Consider the following 22,071-nt stretch of genomic DNA (forward strand, 5'->3'; position numbering starts at 1 on the left):
ATGCATTATTGTGGCCTTGATGACATTTCAAACAACAAACTTAAATATTAGCCACGATGTTCGGAAGCCAATTGGATAAATGTGACAAGCCCGAGAAGCCCGAGCATAATCCTTTTCGGAACTAGTTCGTCAGAATATTAGTCACTAACTACGAGACCAAAGAGGCATAAGCGGTGAACACAACTGAGTTTCATTATTAGCCAGATTTGGCTGGTCTTAATTCTCGGACTCTTGGGTCGGCATCTTCCGTCTCATGAGTCTCGACGTGACATGCATAAGTTCAGTTCATGTTTTGTCGGTGTTTACGGATTATCACCGGTGCTTCCGAGTTTCACCTTACCACGTCCACGCTACTAGCAAAGTGGTCACCCTTAAGGGTGACGGAGGAAATGATTGGTTTGGCTATTTTTGTTTAAAGAAATTTATTAATTTAGTAATATCTGTATAGTCACGGCGATGTGGAAGGTCTTGAGAGTTTGACTAAACGTGGACATATACATTCTTTAGAAAAGTGGAATAAAGTCGAGCCAGTTCACGGTATCGTACAACGATTCCAGTGCTGCTTTGAGGCTTACCAAGCCCTCAACAGTCAAGTAAATTCGAGTCAGGACGTAAAAGGTCCCAGCACACATCATCAAGAATCCATAAACAACATATTGAGACCAATGACATCTTAGCTTGACAAATCTATCCCACCATTTACCAGGCCACGGCCACAAGTAGAATAGAACATGAGCGACAACCCGCCATACGCCACATGCAGTAATGTACCCAACTGACATATGCCAAAGAAGACGCTCTACGTCACTTGGGAAGAACTCCTTCATGCGGCGAGATGAACACTGCCGTACATGATAGACACAAACCAAAGCGCCATGCCGACAACTTGGGTGTCTACGGCACGGAGCAGAAAGTCCGTGGGCCAGTTGACGGCGTTGAGCACGACGTATTGATGCAGCTGAGTAACAAATCCATAAGACTCTGGGGTCTTTTGAGAGAATTGGTCCCTGACGGAGGGAAAGTCACGAATGGCTTGAGCGAAGAGACGATGACGAGCGAGTCGAGACGAAGCGTTGTTGTTCGCCTTCTCGTCGACTTCCCAACCGAGTTTTCGTTTTCGATCGGCAGTATTTGCTGTGTCCTGTCGTCGGATACCAGCCCGAAAGGATCCGAGAGTTCTCTCGGGCTCGTAGTTGCTCTTTTCCTCGCTTCCTTGCTTTTGTGTTGTTGAGTTGATGACTTTGTTCTCCATGCTTTCTGTCGCAGTAGTGTTGGCATCCTCGCTATCTCTGGGGGTAGTGTAGACCAAATTCTCCAATTCTGGTGAAATCCAAGCAGCAGGTCTAATCCCGTGTCGGTACTGGACGCTATTGATTCTGCTGCTCATGTATATAAAAGAAACCAAGCTATCGATCCCTTGTCCATGTAAGATGGTCGGCTCACCAACCTCTCGGGGCTTGTGCCACCAGAGAAGGTAAATGACCAGTGCACACAGGACATGGCCAATAGTGTTCACTTCGAGGAGCGAAATTGGCAATCTCTGTGCAATTCGAGCAATGATTTGTATAAGGAACCATAGAGCCTGAAGAAGAACGATAGCCTTGGCCAGGCTATCTGTTTTGGGTTTGTCTTTGATGCCGCTGGGATTTATGTCAGGGAGATGACTACATTTGGCCCAGAAGAACTGCAGATGGCGAGCATGTCAGCCTCTGCGTATTTGGGAAAAGATCCGAGTCTTCATCAGCGTCAACGACAAATCCACCCATGCAAACATGGAAGCTATGCAACTCTGTCCATTCATGACGCCTTGGAGGCTGTTCAGGGGACTGCTCCTGGAGGACTCTCTGCATGTCAGTCGTGAGAAGCTTAGCGCTCTTCCATTGCCTCCATGATGCCCACAGAACGAGCTCAGGCGTAAGAATTCCCAACAGTACCCAGCGAAATACGCGTAGCCAATGCTGAAGCGGCGTATTACCCTTTGGAAGGATGCTCAGGTGTAAGGCACTCCAGACGCATAGAGCGAGTGTGAGGATGCAAGACCAGGTTATCCCCAGAGTTCCTCGTCCGTCTGGGTCGTATCCCAGCCTCTTGAACCCACTACATAAGCGCCTGAATCAATAAACAACTCATTTGCCCTTTCAGCCCTACCAGACTAGCACTTATTACAAGCTTGGGTTCAGAACTTTTGCACCGCTTAGCTGCTTGCACTTGATCAACATGTCACGCAATCGGAATACAGCGTCCATATCTCCATCTCAACCACTTATTGATGCGACAGAACAAGCTTCTCACGATGAGGGTGATGTTACTACCGTTGGGAGAAATGTGTTGATACAGGGTCTGTTGCGCATAGCAGACATACGTTAGTATCTCAGCCTCAATGTCACTATTTGAAACATTACTGACACAGTGACCGCATCAGCTGAGTGGCTACAGTGAGTGTTCCGCCCATATTACATTCATTCAGCTGACTGTTTAATCTTACAAGTGAAAGTCAATTTATTCAGACAGGCTACAGAGCCTCTTCTAATTCCATCAAGAAAAGCGTCCGAAGTATATTATCTATACACAATGAAACAGGTAAATCTTCCCTAGTAGCATGTGTACTCATACATACATGTCAAGTCAATATCTGGTCCCATATCTTAGGGTGCATTCTGTTTTTGGTTATTCCGGTTTATGTCTTTACGACTGAGATCCCTCCCCGGTATAAGGTTGCTACTCGCGAAGACATCGCAGTACGCACAATATACTTCATTGGCGTGACCATATGCTTCTTCTTATCCGCAACGTAAGCCCATCCCTCTCAGTATCTTTAGCCTAATCTGATTCTGACACTCATAAAGCTGTCACACAGTTTCAAACCATCCTTCTCATGTCCATCATCTCAGCGTTCAATTCGACTACCTCTGCATCCTTATTCTCATGTACAGCGCCATGATTCCCCTTATATACTACGGTTTCGTCTGCGACCACTTTCTGCGTAATATGTACTGGGGCTTGGTGTCAGTTAACGCTGGATTGTGCGCTCTATCCACAATGCATCCGAGATTTCGAACTGTCAAAGCTAAGGCTGTTCACAGAGCCCTTTATTCTGCCTTTTGAGCTAGCAGCTTTGCACCAATTATTCATGCTGTGATTAAGTATGGCTGGGACGTTCAAAAGGATAGGATGGGATTGATTTGGTACTCATATGTGGCTTTGTTTAACGGTATTGGTGTGCTTGCTTACGCTCTTCGAATAAGTTGACTACGTAAAGCAACTGACATCCTATTTCACGCGCCTGAACTTCAGCGATTACTGATACATTCCTCTACAACAGGTGCCTGGGAGATTCTTCCCAGGAAGATTCGACATCGTGGGACAAAGTCACCAAATACTTCATGCTCCTGTCATCGTTGCTGGCATGATGCACGTCATGGGATGCCTTGGTAATTTTGATTATTGTCACGAACACGGACCCCGGTGTATATAGAGAACCATTCTGGTTCAGATGCCTCCAAGTTCAAATTGAAATGGTTGTGGCCATCACAAGTATGGACAATGTTATCAGGTAACTATATGGTGCATGTTCCCTGTCCTGTGCCAGGAATCCTTACAAGAGAAAGAAAGTGAAAGGCCCCTGCTATTCATTTCAAGAGCCCTTGATCTGTAGCTTGTGGGCTGTAAATTAGTCCCATGCATTAAAGAATCGCACAGCTTGATAGAACGCTTCCCCTTTCGCAAAAACCTGCTGCGGGTTCGATGCATTCGCGCGAACAGCAAAGCCATGGGTAGTACCGCTGTATAGAACCGAAGTGAAAGGCTTGCCTATCTTGGTGAGGATAGCTTCAGTCTCCGCTTGTCTGGGCTGGGGGAAGATTTGATCCTCGGCTATATCCATATTAGCTTTTGATTTCCTTGTATTATTACGCGCTGAAACTGACCAGCACCAGCAATGGATACAGGCTTTCTGACAGCCTCGATCTCGTCAGTAGCCAAGAGGCTGGGATGAGCAGTGAAGCCAACATCAACTTTGCCGTTCTGGCCCAGTGAACGAAATACATAACGTCCACCGTAGCAATAGCCTGTTGCAGCGACGGAGTTCACTTTGAGCTCATTGCGTAGGTAGTTGATTGCTTTTGCAACAATTGGATCAGTGACACTGGGAGGATGCTTGGCAAGGAACTCAGTGATGTTGAAGTCTGGGGTTTCCTTTGCTGGAGAACCATTAAACAAATCGGGTGAAACAGTAACAAAGCCTTGTTTGGCAAAGTCATCAACCAATCTGCATCAGTCAGTAAAGAAAGGTTAAAGTGGGTGGACAATCTCACTCTCTGTTCTCCTTCAGCTGGATGCCATAGACATCGGTAAGAAGAAGAACACCGGTTCTTTTCCCGGGCTTCTTGTAGCCAAGGTTAAACCTCCCAGGCTTGGATACATAGAGATTCACTATATATAGTCAATTGCGCATTCAGCCAAGGCTATATGCGAAGGAATACTGACATCCTTGGTATTTCACAGTCTCGCCCTTCTGATGTTGATTCACTGCCGTGCCTTCCGCCGCCATCACCCCGCTCGGGGTGACAGAGGTGAGGAGAGACAGGAAGGCGGCGATTGGCTGGAAGAACTTCATTATGATGGCTTGCAGAGTCTCAAGATGTCGAAGTGGAACAGCAACAAGGAGGAGGGGAATTTATAAAACGATTCAGGATAGGTGTCGCTTACGAATGGTTCAGTAATCATCAGGCTAAAGGAACCTGACTGTCGTCATTACCCCTGTTATGATCTTGACGTTCCTGGATTGGACGGCATTAAAGAATGATAAAAGTCCGTGACGACGTTGGGGCAGGGGTGACAGGGGAATATGCTTACTCGATACAACCTTATTTCAAAGAAAATGCCGCTCTTTGGCCCTCCCCGATCTGCCCTCAAGAAATTCCATATCTTGAATGACGGTGCCAAGAGTAACTAGTCAAAGGGCTTTCTAAAATTATGCTAGACTAACCTAAATCTTGTCATCACTTAGGATTATGGTTAAGTCCCCAATATGCTAATTAGTGTCCAATTCGTGATTTCAATATTGTTTTAGCTTATGAAGGCGTTAAGACTCTCCAGCTATGGCTAATATGCACTTTAATAAAAAGTAAAAATCTATAGTAGATATATATTTTAAAAGAAGCTAAACCCTATATAAAAAACTTCTCATAGCTCAGAGATGTAAAGACTGGATGATTATAATACCACCAATTCTCATTACCTGGGCATATCACGGAGCAAGCCAGTATATTCTTTTTATGTAAAACGTTTCTATCAACAGTGGGGCGCTGGCGCAACGGTAGCGCGTCAGATTCCAGCTCTTAAGCACGGAGATTCCTGAAGGTTATCGGTTCAAATCCGGTGTGCCTCATATTTTTTTCTTTTCGGTTTTTTATGAGGCGGATCTATTTTAGCCAAGCTAGAATGTCAACAAGATGATTTAGCTGGAAATTATGTATCGCCCCCTCAAGACAACTGAGCCAAGCTAAATTAAGCTTAGATCCATTGAGCCAATTACATGAGCCATCAAGTGCCCTTGACCCACTCACTACCCAATTGGGTGGGTAATTCACGGACTACCCTCTACATGAATCTGGGGGCAACCATTTCATTCATAGACATTGAAATAGACAAGATGAGCTTATTTTTATAATTTATCTCCGGCTTAATCTTTTCTTCTATGTGATCCTTGAGCGGAACTATCTTGCTTCCAATCGACCTACAATAAACAATAAACAATAAACATTTGTCTTTACTACAAAGCTTAAGGCAGAGGGATAGACTGCTTATGACCAGTGAACAGACCCTCAGGATCAATCTTCGCCTTGATCTTCTTAAGGCGCTCATAGTTAGCACCATAAAGACGTGAGCTCCACTCCTGCTCAGTAAGCTCAGTATCAGCATAGTTGACGAAGCCACGAAGCTTGGAGCCGCCCTTAACAAGAGCATCCTCGAATGGCTTCATCAGACCTCTCAGGTAAGGAATAGCGTCAGCAGGGAAGCTGAAGGGGTTGACGGAGTTTGCGTCCCAGCGAATCAGCCACAGGTTTCTCCCATGAGCATAACCTGTGTCGCTGTCTTTGATGTTGCGGGAGACACCGCCCCAGAGATCAAGATAGGCGAACTTTGTGAGGTCAGTTCGGTTGAAGGCCAGTGTTGTGCTCTCGAAGAGAATTTGTGCTTGTTCAAGGGTGAGAGGGTGGTCAGTCGTAGTGGTAAGAGACTGGGTGTAAAATGCTCGGCCACCGAGGAATCCACCGTCGGGCTGATTCATGCCAGCACCAGCAACAGCGACCTCAAGGTCCCACCAGGGAAGGACGGTCTTCTTGACCTCGACGTTGGAGTTGATGGTCTTGAGTTTGTTGACAAGAGGACGAATAACGTTGTCAAAGCTGTCGGGGTTACCGTAGAAGTATCCAGTGCCATCGTAAGGAGGAGCCATCAAGCTCCATCGAAAAGCAAACGTATCAGGGCACTCCTTGCTGGTAGCGTAGTCCTGAATGGCCACGAGAGCTCTGGCACCGTCTCTGGGGCTGAGGTTACCCATGGAGAGAGTGAAGTTGATAGCCTTGTTGAACTCAGGCTTGAAAGTCTTGGTAGTCATGGAGAGAATGATACCGTAGGAAGCTCCAGCGCCCTTAGCAGCCCAGAGGAGCTCAGAGCCCTTTCCGGGCTTGACAACGGTGCCGTTATACAGCATGTACTCAACCTCGACAATGTTATCCATGGGAGTACCAAGATAACGCGACGTGGTACCAAAACCGCCCCCGATGCTGGATCCAGTGACACCAACGTGGGCACCACGGACGTGAGGAACATGACGGCCAGCAGTGTCCCAAAGATACTTGGCAACTGGACCAACGTGGGTACCGCCACCGAATGTCATGAGGGTGGTCTTGGAGTCATACTTGACGTCGTCAAACGCAGCCATGTTGATGACCAAGTTCCCGGGCTTTCCGAAACCATTTCCTTGGAACGAGTGCGCAGGACCAAGGGCATTTGCGTTGACATCAGCGTCTCGCGCACACTCTAGCGCAAGGGCGACTTCATCCCGAGATTCGGGGAACGCAATTGCAGCAGGTTGGGGGCGGATACGCTTCTGAAACTGAGTAGTCTCCGCGGCCCATTGACTGTCAGACTCGATGACATTTCGCACGCCAGCCTTGTCGAGACACTTTGTCAACTCCTCAGCCTTGTTTTGAGCAAAAGCTAGGGAGAAGAGAGAGGCGAAGACAAAGCGTCGGAGAGAGCGTGGAGATGCCATGATTGTAGAGATAAAGATCAACGCTTGGGAAAAGAAGATCAATTCATATGGGCGGTTTATCATTGTATTTATGTCTTGCTGCCTGTTTTGCTTTGAGGTAACACACGGGATTAAGCTTCGGCCCTTTGTAGTAATTGGCTGCAGGGGAAAAACCAACAAACCCTGTCACAACTCACCTTGGCTTAACAGGCTAAAATGCAACGTTCCTACAGCACGGCTATCACTGTGATATAATCCTTCCAGGAGCAACTTCCATCCTATTAGGGAAAGGTCCCAATCACTAAACTTACGACAATGGTATCATACAAACGTTCCTTTCTCAAAGGGGAATATGCCTCAAGGGGCATGATCTTCTAAGCCACACTTTATCTGACTCAACTACCGGTATTAGATTCCTTCTAAACCTGCAGCATTTTATGGGGACTTGTCAGCATGTAGCTCCAGTCGGGGAGCCAGGTTCCGACGTTTCTAGATTTCGTTACCTTCTTTATCCAGGTCTTGTTCCGTTTTCTACGGATAAGAATCTTGTTGCTACCCTTTTCTGGCATTATGTTGCAGCAGATGTGGGCCTTTCTGTCTGGAGTAATTCAGCCTGTTGGGTAAAACGGAAATCCATCTTAGTTGGGTTGGCTTAATGGAGTATAAGAGGAATGCCATCGCGGTAAGGTCCCATGTGTTTCTGGTAAATATCGTCAGTGTAGGATGCTTAATAATAGGCTTAATTACGTGTTTCAGAAACTTTTCCGTGCTCACTACTGTACCAACCGCTCCCACGGGGCGAACCGAATGATGAGATATATATGCAGGGGTTGTATGTCACTGTTCTCAGGTCAGACCTCACCCTAACCTGTAGGATACCGCTTGCCAACCTCAAGGAGTGAACACGTAGATGTGAGAACTCTTGGATAAGAATGCAAATATTAATAAATTCCAAGTATTAATAATGAGAATGTAACTGAAACGAGCCAGATGAGCTCTCTACGATGGCTACAAAAGTCTATATCTACATCCCAAACAAAACAAAAAGTCTATCCCTCAAGCTTCTCTATCCAGGGACTGAGCCTGACACATATCCGCATACACACCTCCCTTGAACTGAAGTTCTTGATGCGTTCCCACCTCAACAACTTTTCCACCAACAAGCACAAAGATGACATCAGCGTTTCGAATAGTCGAAAGTCGATGAGCAACCGCAATCACACTGCATCCGCTTTCCTTTCTCGTCTGCTCAAGTGCTTCCTGGACGAGTTGCTCCGAGTGTGTATCCAGTGCCGAAGTTGCCTCATCGAGAAGAAGTAGCTTCGGTTTGCGGATAAGAGCACGGGCAATGGCGATTCGTTGACGTTGACCGCCTGAGAATGCTGTGCCTCGTGCACCGCATGGAGTGTTGAAGCCTTCTGGGAGGGAAGAGACAAAATCGAGAATATTGGCTTGTCGAGCAGCTTCGTTGAGCCGTTTGTCAGATGTGTCTTCAATGTCGCCATCAAGACCCATCAAGATGTTCTCTCGTACAGTTCCTTCGTAGAGGACAGGTTCCTGTTGAACTATGGACATCTCGTTGCGGAAGAGACGAGGAGAAACATCCTTAACGTCTTGCTCGCCAACGCAGATCTTGCCAGATGTAGGATCGTAGTATCGCTCAAGCAGAGATACCAGGGTTGACTTGCCGCATCCACTGGGACCGCAAACAGCAACAAATTGAGACGGGTTGATCTGGGAAAGATTAGTAGGTGAATGTGAGAGGGGTAAAGGGAAGGCTTACATCCATTGAAATCCCGTGAAGAACCTTAGTACTGCGACTATTATACTTAAAGTGAACGTTGTTAACACTGATGGGCTGGTCAAGATCCGGACCTCGGTCTTTGTTCTCATCGGTCTCTCGAATGACTGGTTGCTCCATCCGTAGGTTAAGGAGATAGTTTGCCGCACCCTTTGCTCTTGTGAGACTACCCAAGTTGGCAAAGAGTTGGGCACCAGCCTGACCAGCAAACAAAACACCCATGAAGATGAGGAAGAACTGTTCCGATGTGTATTCTCCAGAAGAGATGAGTCGCGAGCCGTACCAGAATCCAAGGGCCATAACCAGAAATTCAATGGATTGTGAGAATGCATATGCAATCATAGAGATTGAGAGAGATGCGACTGATTGGACGACGATACTTGAGAGAGTCTCAGAGTATGCCTGAATAAAATCCGATTCGGCAGTCAAAGAGGCAACGGTCCTCAAAGCGGAGACAGCCTCGCTAGCGAGACTGGCGCTTTCACGGAATCGCACCTCGTTGCTCTCATGAAGTCTAGACTCAAGCCGGATCTTGAAGTAGCCAGATCCCATAAGAAGAGGCAATCCTGCAAACACCATCACAAGAGCGAGCTTCCAGCCATATGCGAGTGCAAGAACTGAGCTGGCAGTTAGGTTGACTACCATGACGAGAATGACAAAAATGTTCAGTCCAAAAAGCTCTGTTAAGCTCGTAGGAACCGAGGACAAGGTCGAAGCTAATGCGCCAGATGAGTTCTCAGTTCGATCAAAGAAGTCAATGTCCATGACGACCATGCGGCTGAACAGCTCAAGGCGGTACTGGTGAGAGATGGATTGAGCAACGTGGTTGGCGATGTAGCCGATGGTGAAGTACGCAATAAGGTTTCCGAGAGCGATGACGAAGAACATGAGGGCATAGAAGTTGGCATCTGATTCGGAGGGTTGGCTAGAAGAGAAGGCGGTGATAAGCCGGGAGAACAGGACAGCTTGGCCCGGCCAGGTAGCTGCGGCGATACTGCAGGCGAGTCCAGCGACAATGATGTGAGGGAGCAGGGCCTTTTGTTCCTTTAGGATAAGGAAGATGCTCGTCAGAATAGAGCGGTCCTTTGGCTTAGCATCACCATCCTTGAGGACCATGGACTCCTCAGTTTGGGCCGTCATGACGCGTGCCACCTCCTCGTCTGTATCAACTTCGACCATACCCTGCTTTGCACTTATGTCCTTGTGAACTTCATTCACGGGAACTGCCAAGTTCTGCGCGCGAATGAGTCTGGCATAGTGAGCATTGAGCGCAAGCAGCTCGTCGTGGGTACCTTGCTCAACAACCTGGCCGGCTGAAACAACGACAATGTTGTCAGCGTCCTTGATGGTTGATAGGCGATGCGCAATGACGACTGTTGTTCGCTCTTGAGAAACTCGCGATAAAGCCTTTTGAACGATTCGCTCAGCGTTAGGATCGAGGGCACTCGTTGCTTCATCAAGGAGAAGGATCTTGGGATTAGAGACAACGCTGCGTGCAATGGCAACTCGCTGTTTCTGGCCACCACTGAGTGTACCGCCTCGCTCGCCGAGATATGTATCATAGCCCTAGAGGTTGTCAGGCATTAGGGATAGAATTGGAAGAAGGTGCTTACCTGTTCAAGCTTCTGAATGAACTCATGGGCGTAGCTGGCTTCACAGGCTTCCTGCACTAGTTTCCTCTGTTGATCCGGGCTGAGAGCCTTCTGTGCTTCAGTAAAACCCTTGGCCACATTCTCAAAGACGGTTCCCCTAAATAGAACTGGTTCCTACAACAGTGTTAGATCGACTTCAACTGAGAATGGAGAGAAATTGCCCTACCTGTTGAACAAGAGCCATTTGAGACCGTAGCCACTTCACATTGAGCATGGACACATCCACGCCGTCAAGTAGGAAGCGGCCAGAAGTTGGCAGATACCATCTTTCCAGTAAGCCAATTATAGTGCTCTTTCCAGAACCGCTGGCCCCGACAATCGCGGTCGTTTTGCCTGCTGGGATGTTCAGGCTGATGTTGTTGAGAACCTGTGTGTCGGGTCGTGAGGGATAGGAGAACGAGACGTTCTCGGCCTCGAGGTGGCCGTGGCAGCTTTCGGGGACTTTGCCTTCGTTACCGAGAGGATCTAGTGAAGATGGTTTGTCGAAGATCTTGAAGAGCTCGGAAGCGGCTGCAGCACCGTTGGCCAAGGCGGGAACCTGTGGATATAGGAGACCGATCGATGATGATGCCAATAAGACAGATAGTACAACTCTAGGAGTTAATGGTCAGTTATTTCTGATTTTGCAAGTCAAGAGTGGGATCATTACGTGAATACAGTACCAACAGAGTCAATCTCACCACTCTGGTACATGCGGAACCCCTGCCAGAAGGCCAAAGCATTTCCAGCGTACATGCAGAAGTAAGTTGATGAGCTCATCACACCATACATGAAAGACTTCTTCTTTCCGTACACGTGGGCTTCTTTGAGATAGCCGTCATATCGCACTGTCATTCTGCCCTGTGCCCAGAAGGCATGGACAGTTCGGATGGAAGCCATGACCTCCTGGGCGAAGACATTGGCCTGGGAGTAAGTGCCTTGGACCCTTGCTTCGATGGGCGCGTCAAGAGCCATTCCAACGCCAATGATGACAAAGAAAAGGGGAACGACAGTCAGGGTGATCAGGGCCAGCTTCCATTGAACTGCGATGGCGACGACAAAGGATGAGATAAACATGGCGAGCCCTTGGACCAGAAGTGACAGTTTCTCGGCGATACCTTGGTTGATGCGTGTGACGTTGGTAGTCATCTGAGTCGCAGGTGATCCAACATTAGCCGTATCAAAGTACCAAATCTCGGTTCGAAGAAGATGTTCCAGGAAACGCTGTCGAAGGACTCGTGTTGTTCGGATCCCGGAAATCGAGATAGTTATCGTGCCGATGTAGCTGAGGACAAATTTGCCAACAAAGAGGTAGACAAACCATAGGACAAACGTGTTGACCTCGTCCTGAAAGCCTTCAGGATCAATCTTGCCACTCGCATAGTCGCTAAATCGGCCGGTGAATTGTCCAAAAACGATAGTCATCAAGGGGAGTGTTGCTCCTGAAGCAATAGAGCAAATAAGGGATGTGAAGTTGAGGATCCAGTCAAGGCGGTCGGCGAATCGAAATACGCGCTATAATGTGTGAGTTATGAACATTCAGTCCAGTAGAATATTCCTACCCATAGATCTCCAAGTTCAGCCGGCTTTTCAGCCTCGTCCTTTTGTGTTGTTGTAGTCGAATCCTCGACAAGGATCTTCTTCTCGTTCTCGGCGTCCATGTTGGAGGTTAGTGGAGAACCTATTAATAAAGTGATGAAGAGAAGAAGAAGAGAAAGTAAGAACGAAGGCTAGAAGCCTAAAGGAACGCTCAAGTGAAAGAACTTTGTAGTTGAGATTGTTTGATGTCGAGCTAAAACGGTGGCGTTGTGGAATACTTATTTCCTTCCTCCGTTGACATGTCTGAGCTCACATACTCACGCAAGCGGGTCATACAGAATGGCTCATGCTGACTGCATTCCCATAATTTCCCTGCCAAGACAGTCAATCCCCATCCCTGAATACGCTGCCTGTTCGATCACTTATTTGGACGGACCCGCGGGAGACATGGACAGCCAATCGATATGATCTGCACTAACAAAATTAGGGGCATCTTGTAGGGCTCGGGGCCACGGGCCCGCGCCTCCGAGGTAGCGAGGTGTCAGCATTCCCTCTCCTCCGTGAGCCCGTTCTCCCGCAACACAAGCTTTTACCTCACATTGCATTAATTTTCGCTTAGTGGAAGGAACTTGGTTTATTTCGGGTATGTCAGGAGAGGAGACTATTCTGGCTAGGCGAGCTAGGCTCTCCCAGGTCCCACGAGCGGTACGTACTGCTTAGACAAAGCCCCCCCTCTTATCCCCAATCTGTCTCAAGACTCTAACAAGGCAAAAGTGTGAAGCATGCAAAGTCCGCAAGGTGATTACTATACCTACTCAAACTGGTCTCTTCAATGCTGATTGTTCTAGATTCGCTGTGACAGATCCCATCCTTGTGGTAATTGTAAAGCTGCGGGTATTACCTGTCAACAAGCCCATTCTGTTCAGTCAGATGCACGTCCAAAGCCAGACAATCGAATAAGTCAATTGTAAGCCCGTTTGCTCCCTCTTCGTTTAAACTTACTCATAATTCGGAAAAGAGAAGAATATGTGGCAACTCTTGAGGCTAGACTGGCCAAGGTTGAGTTGCGCCTAGACAAACAACCCGAACAGCCATTGATTTCCACGCCTGCTTCAGCATCCGCGCCCGCGGGCCCGAAAGAGACCTCATCTGTTTCTCCGGCTGGTTCTTCGGATCCTAGTGTGTACGATGTAGCCCCATCTCCGGGTGGTGCCCTGTACGAGGGAACATCATCGTTTCTTCAGCAATCTGTCCAGGCTAGCCAAGAGGTTCAACGTTCTGCAGCTACGGAGAGTCCTGAAGCAGCACAGACAATCAGCGAATCATTCAACCAGTTAAATTCCATCTTCCAAAATCAGAATGATAAGAAGCTGCCCTTGGCTGCTTCGACTCGCTCCATGCCAGAGATTACACCTCTACCAGCCTCATTTGTCCTTACTATTCTACGCAAGATCAAAGGTAGTAGCCATTATATGTTGAGAGATGACTTCATATTAACCCTCTTCATAGCTCAACCAACTAGATTCTTACCTGGCCAAGCCCTTACTGACGTACGTCTAATTGAGCATCTATGTCAAAGGGTCTACTTCCCAACGGAACCAGTGACCCTTGGACATATCACAAGCGTCAATGGCATCATGCGACTTATCCTCCGTGAGTTTATCATCACAAAGGATAGCCTCGCTGAAGAGCATAATCTGGAGGAACTAAAAGCGCAGGCTGAGCGAAACTTTGACCGAGGTCTCCAAACCTTTGAACTTATGACGGTGCCCAGTTTTGAGAATATTCTGGCTATCACAGCCGCGGTCAGTTATACTCAGACTTCTTTTGAAGCCAGGCTTTTAATCAAACCTTTTATTCACTTTAGGTTCTCAAGATTCAAAACGAAGCCGCTCCTGTCCTGGCTCGTTCCTTAGTCAACGCAGGCCTCAGTCACTGTCAGATGATGGGCTACCATCGAGAGGTAACCTATCAGAAAGACCAAAGTGGCTTCGCTGACAACAAACGTCGACTCTTCTGGACTCTTTATGTTTTTGATAAAACAAACTCTCTCCATTTCGGCAATGCCTCGAGAGTCCAGGACTTCGAAGTTGATGCGCATTATCCTACTATACCGGACGACCCAGCCGAGAAGCCCTGGACTGAACTGTTTCAACTGGCCATTAGGCTGGCCAAGATTCAAGGTTTGATATTTGATAAGCTTTATTCTGTTACCGGTCTGCAATCCCCTGCTGTAGACCGAAGACAATGGATCGATGCTTTGGTTGCTGACATGCACCAATGGCGATATGAATTGGATCATGTAGGCTTCTATTTCGGTCTTATTCAAATCTTTTCTGATCACTGAACTGACACTTACGCAGATGGATGGAAGCACAGTGCGCTTTGTGGAAATTCTTAAGCTTTCAATGACCCATTGGGACATCATGTACTACTCAACTCTAACCATTCTGTTACGAGCTCCAGCAATGCCAGGAGTAGGTACAGACATGACATCCCAATGCTTTCACGCCGCGAGACTCTCTTTGCAAAGTCATCTTCGCGCGTTCTCGGGCTACGGTGGCGACAAGATGCTCTCGAAAGCAGACTACATCGACTGGTAAGCCGGCCCTAGCCTGTTCAGACCTGTCAGCTTACACTAGCAGGGCTCTTCACAACGCGTCATTCACACCTTTCGTCGTCATATTCCTGCACTCGATAGCAGCATCTAGTCTTGAAGACGTAGAACTTCTCGAGCAAGTAGTCACCACGTTCCGGAGCGCCCGAGACATCAACATTGGTGCTGAGAAGCTCTATCAAATCTGCTCTACCTTCGCACGACTCGCTCGTCGCATGGTGGAATCTCGAAATACATCAGTGGGCATGTATGATCAGCGTAATGATACACTCCAGGTGGCTGGCGTGTCGGAGAATGTCCCATTGACTTGGACTGAGGTGACTGGTCAGCCTTCGGAACAACAGGCTGGAACTGATGGTTTTGCGGACTTTCTCAATGACGACATGACCAACATATTGGCTGATTGGATCAATGGACAACCCCCTGCATCTGATATGTTTGCTATGGACTTTGGGGAGTGATCTTATTAATAGCTTCATTATGTACATGAGATCGGAGTTTTTGACACCACTTGAAACATAAACGAAATTACATATTTCGTCTTTGGAACGCGTAACTGGTGGAGAGTTTCCATAAAATCAGGCAGCTGATGAACATGTGCGGCTTCTCTAAGGCAACTATATTTGGCAAGACTTTTGATGTCCCAGATTGAATATTACTGTTGCCTCAAATTCGTGGCCGTGGCAAATCCCTCATATTGCTTCCTAGCCTCAAGGCTACTATGATAACATCGGGATGCGATCCGCTCTTTCATAGCGAATAGTACAGAAACTGGATCCAAATTGATGAGCAGTGAATTACATGTCTGCCTGACTAGGCAGAGACCCTTAGACAATTGAATGTTTCTCCGAGAATGCAGATACGAAACTCTGGTTTCTAGTGGGAGTAGAAAACCTTTCGACTATTTAATGAATGTGATATTCGCTGATATGTGTTTGCTACTGGAAATTCAATCTACTTGACACTTCACATCTCTTCAGTTCTTCTTGATCACGTTGTTTTCTTCGTTCTGTCTGTGATTAATCTTGCAATACCTACAAAATGGCGGTAAGTTTACTTATACCTTGCAGCTCATTAACGTTACTGTAACTTATTCTTTGTGTGAAGTCTGCTTCTGGGTAAGTCCTCTAATTTGATCCATCCTACGATCTACGGCTAATCTTGATACACAGCGTTTTGATTGACCAAGACTGCATCACCGCAGCCAATGACCTTCGATTTGCAAAGGGATCGAGCAAGATCAAGTTCGTTATCTTCAAGATAACCGACGACGAGCAGAGCGTTGTTGTTGAAGAGACGTCTCCTGATACCGAATATGAGACTTTCCGCCGGAAACTTCTCTCGGCGGTTGACAAGTCTGGAAAGTCAGCTCCGCGCTATGCTCTCTACGATGTTGATTATGATCTTGGAGAAGATGGGAAAAGGTGAGCTCTACTGTTTTCATACTGAAAGTTACTGACAAAAGGTGACAGAACCAAGACGATCTTTATATCTTGGGTCCCACAGAACTCACCTATCAAGGTATGGCTATCACATGCTAACTTGGCTCAAATTACTAACTGAGAAATTAGCTCCGCATGCTCTATGCTAGTACGATGGAATATTTGAAGAAAGCAGTCAATATGAGTGTTTTTATCCATGCTGATGATCAAGAGGATATTGAGTGGGAGGAGTTGGTCAAGACTGCAAGTGGTGGCAAAGCAAAATGAGGCCAATATTCAGGTCTCCAAGTTATGGTTATTAGTGTTTTCCAAGTAATTTAAATGCCTCTAAAATTCATCTTCCTTTTCATCTTCGTTCTAGACAAGGATCTGAAACAATCAAGCTTTTTTTCAAGGCTGATCTTGATCTCGATCTTCTGATTGCACTAACAGCCAAAACGTGGCCAATCGCCAGTGCTAGTGCTGCACCATGCCATAAAATGACGTTAACGCCAACACAACGTCAACGCCTTTCATCTCCCCACAACAGGATTGGATTGGCTCTTTTATACCATACACACTCGCCACGCGTACTTCCATCCAGTGTGGCTGGAAAACCTGGAACCCCATCATCTTTGTCCTACAACCGACAACGTCATCATTTGTTTGAGGTGCTGTAAACTTTATTTATTTGTCTGTATTATTACTCCGAACCCCAGGGTTTCTGCTTCTGGACGGAATCATCGATAATTTACATCGATAATTTACATCGAATTGTCAAGATGCCGCGTACTCTATTGCTTTGTTTCATCCACGGATTCAAGGTATGATACTCACATATTTTAAGCTATTAGCTACTAACGTTTTTAGGGTACCGATAATACCTTTCATGAATTTCCCTATGTGAGTGACCCACGCTAAATGCGACAAGTCTCCATAGCTCAAACTTATACCGTCAAAGGACCTCAAGAAAGCAGTCGCCAGAGAACTCCCAGACGAAAAGGTTGAATCCGTCGTATATCCCAAGTATGAGACTACTGGTGAATTGGCTCAAGCCGCAGAAGGCTTTCTAGAGTGGTAGGTCGACTCAAATAAATCAAAAACATCCAGAATGCTAACCTTTAGCACAGGCTCAAGGAGCGGGTGATGGACATCCGAAAGAAGAAATCAGAAAAGCCATGGCCTCCTCATGACAGAGATGTAGGAGTTATTCTCGTTGCTCACTCGATGGGGTATGTTGATGAGACTCACCCAAATACACCGTCTAACATTCTACCAGGGGCTTCGTTGCAGCAGATACTCTGTTCCTAGCCATCAACGACAGAGCTAACAATGGAGACGAGAATGACCCCTTATTTCCACTAATCCAAGGCATCCTCACATTCGACACTCCTTACAATGGCCTTGCCCGCTCCATGTTCGTATATGGCGCCTTCTCCAACTATCAAAAAGTCAACAGCGTCTTCAATGTCATGACTGCTATATCTGCCGCTGCACCCGCCAGTCTTGCAAGGCTCAGCGCCCGACGGGCTGCAACCACTGCTGTTACAGGCAGCACACGGGGACCTCAATGGAAGACATGGCAGCTTGTAGCTGTTAAAACGGGCACAGTAGGGGCCATCGCAGCTGGTGGTGTAGCAGCGTACATGAACCGAGAGGCCATCATTCAGGGGATGAAAAGCATGAAGAACATAAACAAGGAGTCTGTTGCCGAAAGCTACCGCCAGGGTATGGATGCCCTTGGACAAGGCCTGGCTTATATCAACCGCGGAAATGTCGGAAAGTCTTTTGCCTGGCTCTCGGATCATGTCACGTTTGTCGGTGCACTGCTACGACAAAAGGAGCTCAACCGTCGACTTGAACGCATCGGCTCACTCAAGGGTGTTGGCATGCATGACTTTTACTGCTCTCTTGGTGAGAATGGCTACTGGAGCGGAGGCTATTTCGTCCCTGAGCGGACATTCTGTGCTGTTCCTGAGGAGAGTCACTCAGCTTATCCTATCTTCGACAGATGCGTCATGCCCAAAGCTGAAGATGAGATTGAAGCGCATCTCAACATGTTCAGGCCTGAGAGACATCGAGGCTACGAGGAGATGACGGACAAGTCAGCTGAGCTCATCAAAGAGTGGTTCCAGAGCGAGGAGAACGTTTTCGATGATCCGAAATTCCGCGAGACACCTCCTGAAGAAACTGAAGAGACCGAGACTACCAAGGAGATTCTTGAAAAGGATCCCGGCCAAACTGAAGGAGATGAGAAGGCTGAGGGCGCAAATGACAAAGATAGTGAAAATGATACTGGACTTCCGGACGAGTCACCCCTGGATATCGCTAACGCTGCCTCCCTCGTACCCCTCCCTAACGACAAGGGTGAGGGTATCGTTGGCGATGCAGATATCGAGAGCGCTGATACAGTTGAGAAGCGAACCTACCTCAATTACCTCTTCGGCGTGGCTCAGCAAACCGGTGCTGACGCCAAAGGTTGGCTCCCCAACAAGATTCCGCAAATGCCAAATCTTCCCAGCATGCCAAGCATGCCCAGTATGCCCAAGGTGCCTAGCTCCGTGTCTTCACTGGGTAATGTTTCCATGCCCAGTGTGAGGATCTGGGGAAAGAAGGATGGTGATTCTCAGGGAGAAAAGGAGACTCAAGAGAGTGTAAAGCAGGAAGCTGAAGAGAAGGGTGGCGAAGGCGAGAAGAAGGATATCACAGAAGAGAAGAAGGACACATCAAGTCAAGAGGGGAGCAAGGAAGAACCTAAGGAAAAGGTTGAGGAGAGCACACAGGCCCCTCAAAAGGACGATGCTGACGCTGAAAAGTGTTCGGGTTAGGTGGAAAGTCTATGAGGATGGAAACATGATTTTGTTCGCCTGCTTGCTGCTTACTGTTTCAAGATTAATGATCCTTGCCTTCCTATAAATTCAAGAGATATCACTTTCTCTGCTTTTGAATAATAATCCTAAACTAAGCTTAAATATATTAAGTCTAATTGTCCTGAATATGTATATTTCCTAGTAGTATGAGACATGCTGCATACTATGTAAAAGTATAACAGGACTAGTTATAAACTTAAAAAGTTAGCTATAAGCGGCGAGAAAGGAGTAAGAAAAAGAGTCGAAAGAACAGCTACAATGGCATAACTTGTTCAATGAATAGTTAGGATATAATTATGATGTCCTTATGATCTAGAGTCTTACGGTTCATAGTAATGCCGGGTCCGTGTTTCTGACGTGTCTTGCTGCTGTGTAACCTATATTGCACCCTTATCTCATTAACTATGGTATAGTCATAAGGCTGAGGGGGGCAATAAAAAGCTCTAACCCCAACACAAAGGCAAAGAACACATATTATCTAGCGCGTCTGTTCCCTTCAACCACTCGCTTTAAGCGTGGCATCTCCTACAACCATAATCTTGACGGTTCATTTCAAAAATACTTCGCTATGGGTAAGACATTTCGTCTCTTACCTGCTCCTGTCAAAACAGGGGAATCCCAAGCCGCTGTGCCCCAACGAGAAATAGTTGTGCGAAAGCGCAAACAGCCCGTGTCTTCAGCCTGTGAAGAATGTCGCAAACGGAAGTCAAAGGTACACTTGTCTTTGTTAAAGCGAGAGCTCGGCTGATATGTGCAGTGCACTGTTCCGTGGCCTTGTTCACCATGTCAGCGTCGCAACACTGATTGTTACTTGAATCCGACGGCCGATTTGAAGGTGCATCATCGGGCACTGCAACGTAAATACTCCGAGGTTCAAGCTGGTAACAGTCGCTTCCAAACCATTTATTCGATGTTGCGAGAGAAGCCCGAGGATGTAGCACTCTCTATCTTGAGGCAGATTCGGACAGGAGCGGACCCTGATGCTATCTTCAGCTTGGTGGAGGATGGGGATCTACTGATGCAGCTGCACCTAGCCCCTTCGTCTCAATTCCGCTACACATTCCCATACCGGAGTGCGATGCCTGGCGTCCTAGTCGAAACGAAGAGTACATATATGGAAGCATTGGTTCTCGAGGCGCCATATCCTGGACAGGAGCCTCCAGAACCGTTTGGGTCCCAATCAATTTCGGATTTAGAGGCCCCATATTATATGCCATACCACTCTGCGAACCTAGTTGAACCAATGCTAGATCGCGCTACGATCTCTGCCTGGACGACAGTGTGCACAGATGAGTCTTTGCTACACAGTCTCATGGAAGCTTACTTCCTGCATATATTTACCGCGTTCCCCCTCTTTCACAAAGAATGTTTCCTCCGAGATTTGACTTCTGGATCTCAACGTTTCTGCTCCAGCCTACTTGTTAATGCTGTCTTAGCTCATGCTTGCCACGCTACGCCCAAGGTTGCGCACCGCAATGAGCATTGGAACCCACGAAATATTGGCTATATATTCCTCGCCGAGGTCCGGCGCTTATTGGAACTTGAAGCTGATCGATCAAGAATCACAACAGTTCAGGCGATGCTCGTGATGAACATTACCATGAACGAGCAGGGTGTTGACGGCGCCTCATATCAGTATTTGACTAAGGCCGTAGCTCTCGCACAGCGCATGGGTCTGTTCAACTCGCCCAGGGAAAACATGGAGCAATATGCGGACTCAGATATTAACGTCGTTCGTGAAGTGACAGCCTGGGCTCTTTTCGCTTGGCAAGGGTAGTTTTCCTACGTTCCCCCTTTCCGTCTGAAGCTGAGATCAAAAACAGAATCATGTCCTCCATGTTTTATGACCCGCCTCTGATCACAGAGCCACCTCAGACGTCCTGTCCGGACCCCGCCCAATTCCCATTCTGGTATGGCGATCTCTGGATTCGATACCCCTCATGTCAAGTATCCATATCAACCAAATATCACCAAACTTTCAAGGCTTACTTGGGGTTTTGGACCATATTCAACGATATCGCACTCGTTTCGTTTCCGCCTGGACGGAACCCGTCACTTTCCCTCAGTCAGGCAGCTGAGTTCTATGCTCGATTACAGTCCTGGTTCGAGGATCTACCAGATGACTTGCAGCCAGGGAGAATAGTTCTACCTTTTCAACTGAAGCTACAGTACGTAATTAACCTTTGTTCAAGTTGTTTTCTAATTGCTGCAGTATTCAATATTGGTCTCTTCTGATGGATCTCTTCAAGCCATTTGCAGACTTGGATGAGCACACAGAAGCACTGGATATGACGTCCTCAGAGATATATCGAGATGCTCGGTTAAAACAAGATCTCGTGCTACGAATTTATTACCTGCGGCATGGGACGGAAACTCACGACTGTTGGCTCTTTATGTTCCTCCTCAAGCTTAGTTTTATCGCGCTAGAAGAAGTGGCATCTTCTCCAGGCCATCAAGTCTCGCTTTCAACTTTGATTTTGGCACTAGAGAGCCTCGACAACCAAGGTAAATGTTATTTTATGGCAGAGTTCGCGCTACGAACGATCTGTGCAAAGATGCGTTCTCAGGACCTGGTGACCCTCAAGCAATTCACAACCTTTCAGGATCTTGATGACCCTCAGATCATAGCAAGGCTCATGAGCCTCATTAAGTCAAACTGGCCTGTAAACATGGATTTTGCAAAACAAGAACGAAAGAACCTCCGCGATGTAGCTGCTGAGATCATAGGGATGGGCACGGCAGACGATGAGTAGCACTATACTAGCTTGAGTTGATAGCGATAGTGAGAGTGAGAGTGGGGAATACAGAAAAGGTTGACCAGGATTGGCGAGGACTACAGCGCAGGATAGTTCTCTGGTATCACTTTGTCAATAGGGAGTAGTTCGGTATATAAACAAAGAGCTGTTTGAATTTCTCTTGCCAGGTATCAGC

General features: G+C 47.2%; 9 protein-coding genes and 1 non-coding gene across 10 annotated transcripts; 6 read left to right on the forward strand and 4 right to left on the reverse strand.

The window, feature by feature from the left end:
• Positions 1–823: 823 nt before the first annotated feature.
• Positions 824–1,500, reverse strand: BKA55DRAFT_718187 (uncharacterized protein; the record flags this gene model as incomplete). The annotated part of the gene is made up of 2 exons (XM_046200940.1): positions 824–1,360; positions 1,444–1,500. The coding sequence occupies 2 exons, from the start codon at positions 1,498–1,500 to the stop codon at positions 824–826; spliced, it is 594 nt and encodes a 197-aa protein (XP_046053585.1).
• A 717-nt stretch (positions 1,501–2,217) lies between these two features.
• BKA55DRAFT_590306 (hemolysin-III related-domain-containing protein) lies at positions 2,218–3,475 on the forward strand (the record flags this gene model as incomplete). The annotated part of the gene is made up of 5 exons (XM_046195072.1): positions 2,218–2,366; positions 2,489–2,580; positions 2,626–2,791; positions 2,847–3,075; positions 3,323–3,475. 5 exons carry the CDS (start codon positions 2,218–2,220, stop codon positions 3,473–3,475), a joined length of 789 nt encoding a protein of 262 aa, XP_046053586.1.
• Positions 3,476–3,487: 12 nt separating this feature from the next.
• BKA55DRAFT_671798 (dienelactone hydrolase family-domain-containing protein) lies at positions 3,488–4,782 on the reverse strand. The gene is made up of 4 exons (XM_046197979.1): positions 4,486–4,782; positions 4,314–4,431; positions 3,927–4,267; positions 3,488–3,873 (listed from the first exon to the last, which is right to left on the reverse strand). Exons 1-4 carry the CDS (start codon positions 4,613–4,615, stop codon positions 3,671–3,673), a joined length of 792 nt encoding a protein of 263 aa, XP_046053587.1. The 5' UTR covers positions 4,616–4,782; the 3' UTR covers positions 3,488–3,670.
• A 518-nt stretch (positions 4,783–5,300) lies between these two features.
• On the forward strand, positions 5,301–5,389 carry BKA55DRAFT_t51. The gene has a single exon. It is a non-coding gene; the product is annotated as a tRNA-Trp (tRNA).
• Positions 5,390–5,657: 268 nt separating this feature from the next.
• On the reverse strand, positions 5,658–7,377 carry BKA55DRAFT_557142 (uncharacterized protein). Its single transcript, XM_046191772.1, has one exon. The coding sequence runs from the start codon at positions 7,343–7,345 to the stop codon at positions 5,783–5,785; it is 1,563 nt and encodes a 520-aa protein (XP_046053588.1). The 5' UTR covers positions 7,346–7,377; the 3' UTR covers positions 5,658–5,782.
• An 810-nt stretch (positions 7,378–8,187) lies between these two features.
• BKA55DRAFT_606473 (P-loop containing nucleoside triphosphate hydrolase protein) lies at positions 8,188–12,621 on the reverse strand. The gene is made up of 6 exons (XM_046196597.1): positions 12,256–12,621; positions 11,364–12,208; positions 10,881–11,307; positions 10,676–10,828; positions 9,045–10,628; positions 8,188–8,995 (listed from the first exon to the last, which is right to left on the reverse strand). Exons 1-6 carry the CDS (start codon positions 12,352–12,354, stop codon positions 8,318–8,320), a joined length of 3,786 nt encoding a protein of 1,261 aa, XP_046053589.1. The 5' UTR covers positions 12,355–12,621; the 3' UTR covers positions 8,188–8,317.
• Positions 12,622–12,792: 171 nt separating this feature from the next.
• On the forward strand, positions 12,793–15,617 carry BKA55DRAFT_660478 (uncharacterized protein). The gene is made up of 8 exons (XM_046197554.1): positions 12,793–12,937; positions 13,007–13,030; positions 13,081–13,199; positions 13,251–13,690; positions 13,742–14,037; positions 14,100–14,534; positions 14,596–14,831; positions 14,878–15,617. The coding sequence occupies exons 1-8, from the start codon at positions 12,878–12,880 to the stop codon at positions 15,308–15,310; spliced, it is 2,043 nt and encodes a 680-aa protein (XP_046053590.1). The 5' UTR covers positions 12,793–12,877; the 3' UTR covers positions 15,311–15,617.
• A 144-nt stretch (positions 15,618–15,761) lies between these two features.
• Positions 15,762–16,558, forward strand: BKA55DRAFT_671802 (uncharacterized protein; the record flags this gene model as incomplete). The annotated part of the gene is made up of 5 exons (XM_046197980.1): positions 15,762–15,896; positions 15,957–15,967; positions 16,022–16,273; positions 16,322–16,370; positions 16,421–16,558. Exons 1-5 carry the CDS (start codon positions 15,891–15,893, stop codon positions 16,556–16,558), a joined length of 456 nt encoding a protein of 151 aa, XP_046053591.1. The 5' UTR covers positions 15,762–15,890.
• A 299-nt stretch (positions 16,559–16,857) lies between these two features.
• Positions 16,858–19,232, forward strand: BKA55DRAFT_635405 (uncharacterized protein). Its single transcript, XM_046197010.1, has 5 exons — positions 16,858–17,094; positions 17,141–17,173; positions 17,232–17,347; positions 17,401–17,502; positions 17,550–19,232. The coding sequence occupies exons 1-5, from the start codon at positions 17,053–17,055 to the stop codon at positions 19,096–19,098; spliced, it is 1,842 nt and encodes a 613-aa protein (XP_046053592.1). The 5' UTR covers positions 16,858–17,052; the 3' UTR covers positions 19,099–19,232.
• A 363-nt stretch (positions 19,233–19,595) lies between these two features.
• Positions 19,596–22,059, forward strand: BKA55DRAFT_557147 (fungal-specific transcription factor domain-containing protein). Its single transcript, XM_046191773.1, has 4 exons — positions 19,596–19,852; positions 19,898–20,913; positions 20,964–21,308; positions 21,353–22,059. Exons 1-4 carry the CDS (start codon positions 19,709–19,711, stop codon positions 21,891–21,893), a joined length of 2,046 nt encoding a protein of 681 aa, XP_046053593.1. The 5' UTR covers positions 19,596–19,708; the 3' UTR covers positions 21,894–22,059.
• Positions 22,060–22,071: the final 12 nt, after the last annotated feature.

Source organism: Fusarium redolens, assembly GCF_020744475.1.
Source record: "Fusarium redolens strain MPI-CAGE-AT-0023 chromosome Unknown BKA55scaffold_3, whole genome shotgun sequence".
Classification (NCBI taxonomy): domain Eukaryota; kingdom Fungi; phylum Ascomycota; class Sordariomycetes; order Hypocreales; family Nectriaceae; genus Fusarium; species Fusarium redolens.

Excerpts from the sequence above, each read along its gene's own strand:
- BKA55DRAFT_671798 (XM_046197979.1), bottom strand. The coding sequence starts at position 4,615 with ATGAAGTTCTTCCAGCCAATCGCCGCCTTCCTGTCTCTCCTCACCTCT. Across the intron at positions 4,432-4,485 it reads GACTGTGAAATACCAAGGAT|TGAATCTCTATGTATCCAAG; the intron begins GTCAGTATTCCT and ends GACTATATATAG. Across the intron at positions 3,874-3,926 it reads TGTATCCATTGCTGGTGCTG|CCGAGGATCAAATCTTCCCC; the intron begins GTCAGTTTCAGC and ends ATATGGATATAG.
- BKA55DRAFT_557142 (XM_046191772.1), bottom strand. The coding sequence starts at position 7,345 with ATGATAAACCGCCCATATGAATTGATCTTCTTTTCCCAAGCGTTGATC.
- BKA55DRAFT_606473 (XM_046196597.1), bottom strand. The coding sequence starts at position 12,354 with ATGGACGCCGAGAACGAGAAGAAGATCCTTGTCGAGGATTCGACTACA. Across the intron at positions 10,829-10,880 it reads AAATGGCTCTTGTTCAACAG|GAACCAGTTCTATTTAGGGG; the intron begins GTAGGGCAATTT and ends ACACTGTTGTAG. Across the intron at positions 8,996-9,044 it reads TTCACGGGATTTCAATGGAT|ATCAACCCGTCTCAATTTGT; the intron begins GTAAGCCTTCCC and ends AATCTTTCCCAG.
- BKA55DRAFT_660478 (XM_046197554.1), top strand. The coding sequence starts at position 12,878 with ATGTCAGGAGAGGAGACTATTCTGGCTAGGCGAGCTAGGCTCTCCCAG. Across the intron at positions 13,031-13,080 it reads AAGCATGCAAAGTCCGCAAG|ATTCGCTGTGACAGATCCCA; the intron begins GTGATTACTATA and ends TGATTGTTCTAG. Across the intron at positions 13,200-13,250 it reads GACAATCGAATAAGTCAATT|AGAAGAATATGTGGCAACTC; the intron begins GTAAGCCCGTTT and ends AATTCGGAAAAG.
- BKA55DRAFT_635405 (XM_046197010.1), top strand. The coding sequence starts at position 17,053 with ATGCCGCGTACTCTATTGCTTTGTTTCATCCACGGATTCAAG. Across the intron at positions 17,174-17,231 it reads CCTTTCATGAATTTCCCTAT|GACCTCAAGAAAGCAGTCGC; the intron begins GTGAGTGACCCA and ends ATACCGTCAAAG. Across the intron at positions 17,503-17,549 it reads CTCGTTGCTCACTCGATGGG|GGGCTTCGTTGCAGCAGATA; the intron begins GTATGTTGATGA and ends ACATTCTACCAG.
- BKA55DRAFT_557147 (XM_046191773.1), top strand. The coding sequence starts at position 19,709 with ATGGGTAAGACATTTCGTCTCTTACCTGCTCCTGTCAAAACAGGGGAA. Across the intron at positions 19,853-19,897 it reads GTCGCAAACGGAAGTCAAAG|TGCACTGTTCCGTGGCCTTG; the intron begins GTACACTTGTCT and ends TGATATGTGCAG. Across the intron at positions 21,309-21,352 it reads CCTTTTCAACTGAAGCTACA|TATTCAATATTGGTCTCTTC; the intron begins GTACGTAATTAA and ends TAATTGCTGCAG.